Below are 13,613 nucleotides of genomic sequence, written 5' to 3' on the forward strand. Positions count from 1 at the left end.
CATGGCTCAGATTTTTTTGTATAGCCAGCCAGCTGAGCTGATCTAACAGGGTACAATAATTAATAAAAAGATTGGCGTGTTCCAAAACTCGGATGACAAACTCCTAAGGGACTGGTCACCTTAGATATCTTATATGTCCCGGTGGCCTTGGAGACTGGGTTTTGGCCCTATAAATGTTAGGAGCTTTGCACAGGAGGGCATTTATTCCTCCCTTCCCTAAACACCACCCTTCCTTTGTGTTTCTCCCCTCGCTACCTGTCCCTTCCTAATTACTCTTCATCTTCCAAAAGTTTCTTCCATTCACGCTTCACTTCCTATACTTAACATTTTCATCCTCAGCCACCCCTTCCTACCCACCCTCTCCCCAAATTACACATTTGTATACCAAATTCTCTGTACGTCACTGACACTGCATCAATATACCAAACTATACTCTCTTAGGCTGGGTTCACACCATAGCGATGCGGGAACGCCGCAAATCCGCTGCGTTTTCCCGCATCGCATGCCTCCCGCTGGCAGTTCACACTGCCCTATGCGGACTGGGAGTGTCATTGAAATGTTAATGACACCCCCAGATCAGTTCGCATATCGCAGTGCGATCTGCAAACCTGGACAGGAATCGGATCGCATGGGTGTTCTGCTGCGGACCAAAAAAAGGGTCCCGTGCGAGTTTGCGGCGGGTGCGATGCGAATTCAGCCATACTATCTGTATGGCTGAACTCGCATCGCACAGAGATCGGATGTGATTTGCACTGCGAATCACATCCGGGTCTCCCAGCCGCAGCGGTGTGAACCCAGCCTTATTCCTAATTTCCACTTCTATTCTCTATGCATGGAAGACTGCACCCTAGGAGTGATCCAGGGCCCCCAAGTGCTTCTCCTTATGCCCCTCTACTATACTGGGTGTGCAGTCTCTGTGTAGTCTTGTTCTATAGTATGCACCATGTATGCTGAAACAATACCTTTGCCATCACCTTGTCTGACTTACTTTGTGATCTTTCTGAATTAGAACAAATAACATTCTTGTGAAACAAATAAGCAGCATAACGCATTTAACCGTTCATATGGTAGAGGGAAAAAATAAAAAAAATAAAAAATAAAATCACCATTTTAGCCATTTCTCCATAGAAGTCAAATCCAGGGTCATGAAAGGTGGTTTTCGTGGGAGAGCTCTGTGGTAGTCTTTGCACTGATAAAGAGTAGAACATCACACGGTGAAACATATTGAATTACTACACACAATAGTATTACAGTACAGGTACGTGTATCCAAAAACAGGTTTCATACAGCTTTCCTACTTTTTCTAATAACCCACAAATTGGCAGATTAAAGTAAAACTAAAAGCATTACCCAAAAGAAAAAAAAAATGTATATTATTTTATATATATATATATATATATATATATATATATATATATATATATATATATATACATACATATATATATATACATATACACATACACATACATACATACATACATATACATACATACATACATACACACTTTTTTTTTTTTTGCAGCTCAACAATTCTTATTAACTGTGTCAAAGTAGAGCTAGAGGTAAAAAAAAACTTTTTATATTTTGGATAGAGCAAAGAGAGGATTATAACCTGTCAGATTCTCTCTACCAACATGGCTGCTAAACCACTTCATCATAGATAGGGGTGCAGATCACTACACTATTGAGCTGAGCACCTAACTTCAGGACACCATAAGTCCACACCATCACCCGGAAGACTCTATTCTATTTTTTATTGTGAAAGATAACGTTACGCCGAGTAAATGGATACCCAACATGTCACGCTCAACAAATTGCGCTCGCTCGTGGAATGGCGACAAACTTTGACCCGTAAAAATCTCCATAGGCGATGTTTAAAAATTTCTACAGGTTACCAATTTTTAGATACATAGGAGGTCTAGTGCTAGAATTATTGCTCTCAATTCAACGATCGCGGCGATACCTCGCGTGTGGTTTGAACACAGTTTTCATATACGGGCGTGACTTACGTATGCGTTCGCTTCTGCGCACAAGCTCGGCGGGACAGGGCACTTTAAAATTATTTTTTTTTTTTCTTCTTTATTTTAAATTTTTTAATTTTACACGGTCTTAAAAAAAAAAAAAAAAAGGTTACCTTTATTTCTATTACAAGGAATGTAAACATCCCTTGTAAAAAAAAAAAAAAAAAAAAAAAAAAAAAAAAAGCATGACAGGAGGAAAAAGACCTCAGATCTCATATTTACACTAAAACGAAATAAAAAAAAAATAAAATCCCATTTAAGACCTTTGGGCAGAAGTGATGTTTGATGTTGCTTCCGCCATCCAATGATATGGAGCCGAGGGGGGGGGCCATCTTTCCCTCACTTGGCATCCAGCCTGTGAGGGAAGAGGACCCGATTGCATTTGCCGCTACTGATGGTTTTGGTAAGCGGTGGTGGCGACCGGAGCGTGGCAGGAGGGGTCCCCCCTCTCCCGTTCCCGATAAACGTGAGCTTGCGCCAAATCGGCTGCTGAGACCACTTTTATCTGAAAGCCAACCGCCCAGCTCTTGAAGAGGATACGGGGGTTATGGCAGCTAGTTGCTGCCATAACCATGGTACTCCCCTTCAAACAGCCAACATATAACAATGGCGGGTGGTCGACAAGTGGTTAACAGACCAAGCTGTCCAAAGTGGCAGTTAGAGGGTTGAGAAAAACCACTGACAGCGGTGCTTACAATGGTCAGCTTTTATTCATTTATGCAAAACCTTTAACCAAAAAAAAAAACAAAAAACAGCTTGCTGTAACTGCTTATAAAGGGTTAGCTTGCATTTAGCTTTAATTTGTTAGTCAAGTCCACCTAAATCTGCAACTCCCCTCTCCCCAGGCTGACAAGGCTGCTGTCCAAACCGGTCTACTTTACTACTTGTCCAGAATGCAGACAAACCTAAGGCCCCTTTTCACACTACAGCGACTTCAAAGTCACACGATTTTAAGGAATGGCTGTGTAACTCGCAACAAAGTAGTACAGGGACTACTTTGAAGTTGCACAGATATGAACGGTACGCATTGGAAATCATGAGGTTCGACTTGACATGCGACTCTGCAGTCCCCAAGTCGCAGGGCAAGTCCCACAAGTGTGAAAGGGGCCTAAGGGTTCAATAAAGCCATTTTTTTTTACGTTTTGGATAGAGTGGAGAGGGATAAGAACCCCTGTGGAAGTTTGTATTGCTGTCTGTGCCCCCTCTATTTGTCATGTTTACCAGGGCCATCTTTAATATTGATTGGACCCTGGGCAAAACTATTCTTGGCCCCCCCCCCCCCCCCCCCCCATGCAGTTTTGCTCTCCACCTGCTCTGAGACATACAATAAATAGCAGCTAGACTCAAAATCAGTTTACTGAATAAGATCAGGCAGCTATTGCGATTGGTTGCCAGAGGTTACAGTGTATCATTACCGCTCACTGACTGGTTGCCAGAGGTTACAGTGTATCATTACCGCTCACTGACTGGTTGCTAGAGGTTACAGCACACATTACAGCTCACTGATTAGCTGCTAGAGGTTACAGCACATGATTTCTGCTTGTTGAGATTACTGTACAGTAATACTCACTGATTCATTGCTAGAGGTTACAGCACATCATCTCCTCACTCCAGGGGTCATGCTATACATATGGATGCCGCCATCATTTGCATATCTATGCAGCTATTTACATATGAATGCTGCTGTTATTTACATGTTAACACAGGGTCTGCAGTTGAATCATCTGTACACAATAGGGCAGAGCTGGGCAACATTAGTAGTAGCACTTCACACTGAGATATCAGGACACAGCAAAAGACACAGAAATTTAAATTGGGATAGTTGGCAAGTATGAGGCAGCTGCTTTGGGCCCCACAACGACAGGGCCCAGGGCAGCTGCCCCTTTTGCCCTGCCTTAAAAACGGCCCTGACGTTTACCATTATCAACTGTGAAATTAATTAATTTGGATTCTAAGAACAGTATTCATGTTCCTTATACGTTACGTGCTTTCGGTACAATGTACTTGTATGAAGAATTGAGTTTTGTGAAATCCCTGGTGGCCATGTTCTTCTGCTTTCTTATCATTAAACAGGTTTTATATAGCGCCAACAATTTGCGCAGCGCTTCACAACATGAGGGCAGACATTACAGTAACATTACAATTTGGTACAAGAGGAATCATTAGAGCTTACAATCTAAAAAAGGAAGGGTCAATTGATACAAAAGGTAATAGCTGTGGGGGGGGGGATGAGCTGATGGAGGAAGTAAAACAGTGTTAGTTATTAAAGTTTAGTTAGTTTCTTATTAAAAACTACACTAAGCAGGAAAGCACATCGTGGTCAGTTCTCTACCTATGCTGGGAACTCAGCCTGCTCTCCTCCAATAATCAGACTTGTCCTGCACTTGGATGTATAGAAGGGAAGACTGCAGGTAAAACAGGCACAACTCATCAGGGAGGAGCTGTTTCAGCTCGGTGTAGCACCTGAGGCCAGTCACTTCACTGGGTATATGTAAGGATTTACAACCACTTTAACTATTTAGATTTACAAACTGGAACAAAAAGGTAAATGACAGCTTTTAACTTACTTGGCTCCTGGTTCCACTGCTCTTGAGGTGTAAATTCGGTGGGTTGTGGAGGGGTGGGAGCAGGCTCCATAGTAGCAGGGGTATAAGTAGGTACAGGGTCACTGCTGAAAGCCCCAAATCCTGGGCCAGACACTGGGGGGGAGAACCCAGGTGAGGGGACAAAAGTCTGTTGCGTGACCGGATAGAAAGGCTCACTAACTGGAGGGGGCTGATATGTAGCAGTGTGTTCAGGACCTAGAAAGCAGAAAAATTACAAAAAACTCATGTATAAATGCTTTTATATGAATATAGAATAGAGGATCAGAAGAGAATTGCCATTTTAAAGAGAGGAAGAGTGGGAGAGAAAGAAAAAAAAAATGAGACAAAAATGGAAAAAGAGTGAAGAATGAATTTCATACCGTTTCGATCTTTTAAAAACACACTTAGTGTGGTCATACATTATACAATCTTATTGTACAATCGCTGTATAATCTCCTTTAGATTTACCAAAATTACACAAAAGTGGGGCATACTTAAAGTTGAATTAAACCTAGCTATTGGGCCCCTGCAGTGGTTAGTCATAATATGTCAGTATGCACTGCATATTAGTACATTATGGCAGAGCTACCTGTCAAACAATGCTGTCAGTGCTCCCGCTGGTCACGGGTGCTTTCATCTATTCCTGGTCTTCCTTCCAAGTTTAGTCTGCTTGACTGCTTAAATGGTTGGGCCAGTGACATATGCGCATAGGAGTCACATCATAATGGCCCACAGGAGTGATTTAACCACTTTCAGACCGGACCATTTTGCTGGTAAATGACCAGAGGTCTTTTTACACTTTGGCACTGCGCTGCTTTAACTGGTAATTGCGCGGTCATGCAATGTTGTACCCAAACAAAATTTGCGTCCTTTTCTTCCCACAAATAGAGCTTTCTTTTGATGGTATTTGATTGCCTCTGCGATTTTTATTTTTTGCGATATAAACGTAAAAAGACCGCAAATTTTGAAAAAAAATGATATTTTCTACTTTTTGTTATTAGAAAAATCCAATAAACTCAATTTTAGTCATACATTTAGGACAAAATGTATTCAGCCACATGTCTTTGGTAAAAAAAAAGTCAATAATTGTATATTTATTGGTTTGCGCAAAAGTTGTCACATCTACAAACTAAGGTACGTTTTCTGGAATTTACGCAGCTTTTAGTTTACGACTGCCTATCTCATTTCTTGAGGTGCTAAAATGACAGGGCAGTACAAAACCCCCCCAAATGACCCCATTTTGGAAAGTAGACCCCCTAAGGAAATTGATAAGAGGCATGTTGAGCCCATTGAATATTTTATTTTTTTGCCTCAAGCGATTGAATAATGACAAAAAAAAAATTTTTTTTTTTTTTTTACACAAAGTTGTCACTAAATGATATATTGCTCACACATGCTATGGGCGTATGTGAAATGACACCCCAAAATAAATTCTGCTGCTTCTCCTGAGTACGGGGATACCACATATGTGGGACTTTTTGGGAGCCTAGCCGCGTACAGGGCCCCGAAAACCAAGCACCGCCTTCAGGCTTTCTAAGGGCGTCAATTTTTGATTTCACGCCTCACTACCTATTACAGTTTTGAAGGCCATAAAATGCCAAGATGGCACAAAACCCCCACAAATGACCCCATTTTAGAAAGTAGACACCCCAAGCTATTTGCTGAGAGGCATGTTGAGTCCATGGAATATTTTATATTTTGCCACAAGTTGCGGGAAAATTACAAACTTTTTTTTTTTTTTTTTTTTTTTCACAAAGTTGTCACTAAATGATATATTGCTCATGCATGCCATGGGCATATGTGAAATGACACCCCAAAATAAATTCTGCTGCTTCTCCTGAGTACGGGGATACCACATATGTGGGACTTTTTGGGAGCCTAGCCGCGTACGGGGCCCCAAAAACCAAGCACCGCCTTCAGGCTTTCTAAGGGCGTTACAGTTTTGAAGGCCATAAAATGCCAAGATGGCACAAACCCCCCCCCCCCAAATGACCCCATTTTAGAAAGTAGACACCCCTAAATTTAGGGGTACACTAGTGAGACTAGGTAATAAATGGCGGGTGCCCTGAAACTATAAAAAAATAACTAACCAACCAGCGTCACCTGTAACAGTTATATGGTGATCACTGGTGAAAGGGTTAACTAGGGGGCAATCAGGGGGCTTTATGCGGTAGTATATGGGGGTCCCTGGCGCTATAAAAAGCTGCGGCGAACCTAAATACCTACCTGCCTAACTAGCGTCACCTGTGACACTAATACAGCGATCAGAAAAACGATCGCTTATTAGGCTGGGTTCACACTGGAGCGATGCGGGAACGCCACGAATCCGCGGCGGGTTCCCGCATCGCATGCCTCCCGGCGGCAGTTCACACTGCCCTATGCGAACTGCTGGGAGTGTCAGTGAAATGTTACTGACACCCCCAGATCAGTTCGCATATCGCAGTGCGATCTGCAAACTCGGATCGCATGGTGTGAACACCCATGCGATCCGATTCTGCTGCGGGCCAAAAAAAGGGTCCCGTGCGAATTTGCGGCGGGTGCGGCGGGTGTGGCGGGTGCGGCGGGTGCGGCGAATGGCTGAACTCGAATCGCACAGAGATCGGATGTGATTTGCACTGCAGTGCGGTGCGAATCACATTCGTTCTCATAAACCGCTGCAATGTGAACCCAGCCTTAGTGACACTGGCGACGGGGGGTGATCACGGGGTTAAACCTTTATTGGGGGGGTTAGGGGGGTACATTAGAACTAAAGGGGGCTAACCCTAACTGCCCTAACAGTTATTACAGTCACAAATGACACCAATGCAAAAAAAAAAAAAAAAAAAAAAAAAAAAATGACATTGGTGTCACTGTGACTGGGGGGCAGGGGTAATTGGGGGGGTGATCGGGGGGTAAAGGGGGGGTGTGAGTGTGCCTGGCATGTTCTACTGTGTGTGGGATGTGTTGGTGCAACTCACTGATCCGCTCTCCTCCGTGTCGGAACGAAAAATACCGACACGGAGGAGAGAATACATCACTTCCTCTCCTGTGTTTACATTACAGGAGAGGAAGTGATGTCACCGGGGATTTCCATTCGTCGGGAGCGATCGCGAGGGGGTGGCCATGAATGAATGGCCGTCCCCTCGTCCGGGATCGCTCCCGAACGAAAACCGACCGCCGCAGGCACCGGGCGGGGGCCCGATCGGGCCCCCGACCCGCGGGAGGCAAAGGACGTACATATATGTGCTTATGCCTGCCCGTGCCATTCTGATGACGTACATCGGCGTGAGGCGGTCGGCAAGTGGTTAAAGTGGTTGTAAACCCTTACAAACCACTTTGTCCTACAGGTAAGCCTAGATTAAGGATTACCTGTAGGTCCAAGAAATATCTCCTAAACCTACACGGTTTAGGAGATATTTGCCCGAAGACAGGCACCATTGTCTATGGCGCATGCGCCGTAGACAGCGGCGCGCAGGCGCACTGAGCGCGGCATTTGCAACAACGGAGCTGCCGCACGTGTCGGCTCCCGTGCGCACGCGCGGGAGTGAGGTCATCGCGGCTCCGCCGAATGACAGCGGCGGAGCTGCGAGACCCCACCGAAAAGATGGATGTGCCGGACTACAGGGGACAGCGGTGACATCGCTGGCTCCTGTGTAAGGTAAGTGACACATAATGGACTACTATGCGATGCGATGCATAGTAGTCCATTACGCTTTGCCTTTGCAGGGAATCAAAGAGGAAGTAAACTCATCAGGGTTTACTTCCCCTTTAAATATGCTGAGCATGCGCAGCTCGGGGTCCAATTATGCTTACAGGCAGGGAGAAGCATGACAGAAGAGACCAATAGGGTCTCAAATGTATCCTATTTGTTAGAATAAAGAAACTCAGGCTTGTTACTACTTACAGCTAATCCGTAAGGCTAGAATTACAATTGCACTGAATGAAAACTTACTTCAGGTCAGTGACTCCTCAGATAGTGAAACCAGAACAGCTCGAGTCAGTGATGACAGCTTGCATATTTCCACCCTCCACTTTAAGAGAAACCGATACAGACAGTGGGACTCGGCCCTGCAACCCGCATCACACATTTCGATTGACAGCAGCGGGGGCAAATAGCTCCTGCTGCTATCAATCTGTCCAAACGAGGAGAGTGACAGCAGCTGGAGCCGCTGCGCTCCTGCACATTGCCTGGATCAGATCAGGCTCAGGTACGAAGGATGGGGTCCCGGGGGTGGACTGCAGCACAGAAGGTTTTTCACTTTAATGAATAGAATGCATTAGGGTGAAAAACCTTAAGGCTTTAGAATGACTTTAAAGTGGTTGTAAACCCTCACAAACCACTTTGACCTACAGGTAAGCCTAGATTAAGGCTTACCTGTAGGTCCAAGAAATCTCCTAAACCTATACGGTTTAGGAGATATTTACCTGAAGACAGCCACCGCTGTCTACGATGCATGCGCCGTAGACAGTGGCGCGCAGGCGCACTGGGTAAGCCGCAGATTGCGGCGATATGCCACGAGTGTCGGCTCCCGTGCGCATGCGCGGGAGTGACGCAATCGTGGCTCCAGCGAATCACAGCGCTGGAGCAGCGAGACCCACCAAGAAGATGGACGCTCAGAACTACAGGGGACAGCGGTGACTTCGCTGGCTCCTGTGTCAGGTAAGTGACACATAATGGACTACTATGCGATGCGATGCGATGCATAGTAGTCCATTATGCTTGACCTTTGCAGGGAATCAAAGCGGAAGTAAACCCATCAGGGTTTACTTCCTCTTTAAGATCAGGAAGTTAAATAACCAATAGAGTAAAACTAAATTGCATATGGGCACAAAAAGGGCTGAGTAATAAAGAACCGCAAACCACTTGAATTATTTGCTCTTAGGTAGGAAAATGGCAAACAGCCTCACAGTAACACTGGCTCTTCTGTTTTCAGAAATACATTTTCATCATTGTGAAAGCTGCAAGTGATGAGTTCTGGGCATGGACAAGCTGTATCCATTTAGAAGGTGCAAAGAGTGATAACCATGATAATAAATAGGACAGTACAGGTAACAGTGGAGAACAACAATTACATCACCTTACCTGGAAGAGCCAACTGTACACCCTGGACAGGAGGAATCATGTTGGGGAGGAGGTTGGCCAGTAAGGGATTATCGGTATTATGGAAGCCTTCATGGGCTACCGGCATGCCATCTGATTGGCTGATGTGATCCTGTTCGGAGCTTGGCGTGCTGCAGGCGTACTGTTGGGGGGTTGTTCTTCCAGTATTGTATACCACAGTTCCTTGCTGAAAACACAGAACAAGGGGGTTATCTGTGATGTCTGAGCTGTGTCTGGGTTCTGCAAACCCATTGTTAAATTCAAGCAGAACCCAATTTTCTCATGTCCGTAGTCCCAAAATTACAAATACTTGACCACACCCTACCTTCTAGCTTCTGCATATGTATTAAAACAGCATGTCAATACAACTTTTTTTTCTAGCTTTGAATAAAGTGGGGTGAAAAATGTGATGGGGAAAAAATAAAATAAAAAAAATCACCGAAATGATTTTACTATGACATCTAACAAGGGAATTCAGTTCACTTAGGTGAGATTTCCTGTTGTCCTGCTAGGATGGGAAGTGAAAAGAATCCTTCCCAGCAGGCGGCAGAAAATAACCAGGATACGAGTTTCAAAATTTTCCCAATTAAAAAATAAAAATAAAGTTATGGTTTTATATACACCTTAAAGGGGTTCTGCACACATAATACATTTTCCCATTCTGTTGCCTCTAGACCGTACATTTGATAATGCCACATTTTTTTTATTTTTATTAATCTACCTTTTGTAATTTGTAGTATTTGATTTTCCTCCCCTGCGGCGATGGGCAGTCTCCATTGCGGGGATCAGCATCACTTCCTGCTGAACCCCGCACTGTCTCCTGGGATCTCGTCCAAGTAATCCCAGGAGACATTGCGGCTAATGCAGCCGAAATCTCGCGAGATTTCAGCTAATACAGCCAAAATCTTGCGTGATTTCGGCTATTACAGCTGAAATCTCGCGAGATTTCGGCTGTATTAGCCGAAATCACGTGAGATTTCGGATGTATTAGCCGAAATCACGTGAGATTTCGGATGTATTAGCCGAAATCTCGTGAGATTTCGGCTGCATTAGCCGCAATGTCTCCTGGGATTACTTGGACAAGATCCCAGGAGACAGTGCGGGGTTCAGCAGGAAGTGATGCTGATCCCCACAAGAGACCGCCCATCGCCGCAGGGGAGGAAAATCAAATACTACAAATTACAAAAGGTAGATTAATAAAAAATAAAAAAAATGTGGCATTATCAAATGTATGGTCTAGAGGCAACAGAATGGGAAAATGTTATTATTATGTGTACAGAACCGCTTTAATGAACAGTACCCTGCAGTGAAGCGCAATATAGATATTGAATGCCAAACCTTGGAGACTGTATCTGAACACAAGGATGGCAACACAATGTCCTCATTCAAATGGAAGTCAGGGACAACCTGGGGCAAATGGCAGACAGGGATGAAGAACCACTTTATCCCTATAGAGTACTAAATAGGGACTACAATAGGATAATGCCACCAACTCAGAAACCCTGTGGGCCAAGGTAATAGCCACCAAGAATGGCACATTCTGGGACAAACGTAGGTAAGGGAATCTCCTGAATATTCTTGAATGGAGGTTTCTAGAGAACCAATAGCACCAAGTTTAAATCCCATGGCAGCGGAAAAGACCATACAGGCGGAGCCACATGCCGGACTCCTTGAATGAAGGCACGAACTAAAGAGTGAGTGGCTAGGGGGTCACTGAAAGAAAACTGCTAAGGCAGACCCCTGGCCCTTAATGGTGCTCAAAGCCAACTTCTGCTCAACACCCTGCTGAAGAAAAGCTTAGATCCAAGCCACAGAAAAGGACCGGGGATGAACGCCAATCGACTCACACCAAGAAATGTACGCTTTTCACTTACAATGGTATATCTATACTAGGTACTGGAATTGCATTGTCACTAGAATAAACAGTGCTTTCCAGGTTCAGCTTGAGCTGGAACCACTGGTATGTTTACTAGGCAGCATTGATGAAGATTTGTACCTACCTTTGACATATATTACCCTCACGAGACTCCTTTATTTAGCCAGGAAGCTGATTGTCCGTTTGTAGCTATCGGCGCGCACCCCAAGGGAGGCACAGTGGATTGAAATGGTAAATGATACACTTATCAGAGAAAAGAACACATCTCAACCTAGAAAGTAACCAAAATTTTTTCCCAATATACGGCAGTGTTGGCTAAGCTCCCCAGAAGTGGCACCGCCACGGCTGGCCCTGGATAGGTTGCTGTTGGGATAACTGAATATAGGTCGCCGTTATTGGAATTCGTTAGAGAGTGTTTTGCAAGATAGACCGACCTGAACCATGGATGATGTGTAAATGGTTGGTTTCATACCCGACGACATTCAAGTTAATTCTTGTTTTAGTTTTGTTTCTTTGTTGAAGGAGCACTAGGCTGTGGCACTACTAGATCTTTTCGGGAGTATGATAACAGTATTTACTTCATAACTGAAGACACTAAGACACAGTGGTGTAGTGGTTAGCACTCTCACCTAGCTGGTTTGCATCCCAACCACGACACTACCTGCCTGGAGTTTGCATGTTCTCCCTGTGCCTGCGTGGGTTTCCTCCGGGTACTCCGGTTTCCTCCCACAATCCAAAAGACATGCAGGTAGGTTAATTGGCCTCTGTCCAAAATTGGCCCTAGTATATGAATGGGGACCGACGTGAGTGTGCAATGTACAGGGATAGGGACAATTGTAGACACTCACTCAGGTTGAACTGGATGGACTGGTGTCTTTATTCAACCTTACTTACTATGAAACTATGAATATGTTATGAAAATTAAAAATCCTGATATTCTCTTGATATGTACTTAAATATCATACATATATACAATGTACCATGTAATGCCTTGTGTTCTCATCAATAAAAACCTTTTTGTTGACTAAAAAATATAAATTCACCTTCATCTGCATATCCAGGTGACGGAGTCGAACCAACCATGATGGCTCTACAAACAATTCCTGCTCTGGCTTCTCTTTCAACTGAGGATCAAAAAACCTCAAATGTAAGGACACCTAGGAAGAGAAATGACAAATTAAAAAAAAAAAAGTGTTTTTCTGGGAAAACTATACTTCTTAAGTAGACAATAAACCAAAGAGGCAGACATCTTTTATCTGAACATAGCTTGTCCTCTACATTTTTTATTGTAGTCTTAACTACATTTGCAAGATTTAACCTCTTATCGATTAACATTAAATCTAATGATTATCATATTTTTTACATAATGAAATAACATACTGAACTGTAACATACTGAACCGTAACATACTGAAACATGTTGGCAACAGGCCAACCTTCTAGGACAGAGTACAGCATACTCCAATGGTAGATGCAAGTTTTTACTTGGCGTTCTTTCTTCTGAGGGCAGGACTAACACCCCAGGGGCCTGCTGCATGCCCTCTATAAGAGAAGCAACCACGTTTAATTTTGCTAAAACAGCCTTTTTAGTCTTAAGCAACCTCCACGAACCCCTAAAATATATATTTTTACCCCCCATCTACAGCTCACACAAAGTTGGCGTGGTCAGGGAGTTGTAGATACAACATAAATAAAAGCATAAATTATACCATTTACACTAAAATAGTGCACTGGTGCTCTGTGTGAACATAAAGAGTGTACTGATACTCAGCGGAAAATGTATTGCAACAGCGTCAATGCACCCCAGCTGAGAAACCTTGTTTTATAGTGCAAAACATAGATAATGTTCTCAATTCCCATTTCCACCTCTCAGATTTTAGCCCCACAGTTCCACATACACACTTCTACACCCCAACTCCTATTCTTTTTACCATCCCAAATCATGTATCATTCTATCATCCCAAATGATTTACAATTTTTTTTCCTGCTACTTAAAGTCTGACTGCCAGCTTTGCTCTCGACATCCCGATATGGTTTCCAGACTCTTGG

At 43.8% G+C, this 13,613-nt stretch overlaps 1 protein-coding gene across 8 annotated transcripts in view; it reads right to left on the bottom strand.

Annotated features, from left to right (window-relative positions):
• SEC16A (SEC16 homolog A, endoplasmic reticulum export factor) overlaps positions 1–13,613 on the bottom strand; it is a 119,682-nt gene that overhangs the window by 33,309 nt on the left and 72,760 nt on the right. For all 8 annotated transcript variants that reach the window (XM_077468244.1, XM_077468222.1, XM_077468227.1 and 5 more), the window contains 4 exons: positions 12,609–12,722; positions 9,672–9,876; positions 4,592–4,825; positions 1,107–1,189 (listed from right to left, as the gene is read on the bottom strand). In XM_077468244.1, coding sequence (XP_077324370.1) covers positions 1,107–1,189; positions 4,592–4,825; positions 9,672–9,876; positions 12,609–12,722 — 636 coding nt within the window. The remainder of the gene's footprint in view (positions 1–1,106; positions 1,190–4,591; positions 4,826–9,671; positions 9,877–12,608; positions 12,723–13,613) is intronic.

This window comes from Lithobates pipiens, unplaced genomic scaffold (assembly GCF_037356315.1).
Source record: "Lithobates pipiens isolate NorthernLeopardFrog02 unplaced genomic scaffold, aLitPip1_a1.2 Scaffold_11, whole genome shotgun sequence".
Classification (NCBI taxonomy): domain Eukaryota; kingdom Metazoa; phylum Chordata; class Amphibia; order Anura; family Ranidae; genus Lithobates; species Lithobates pipiens.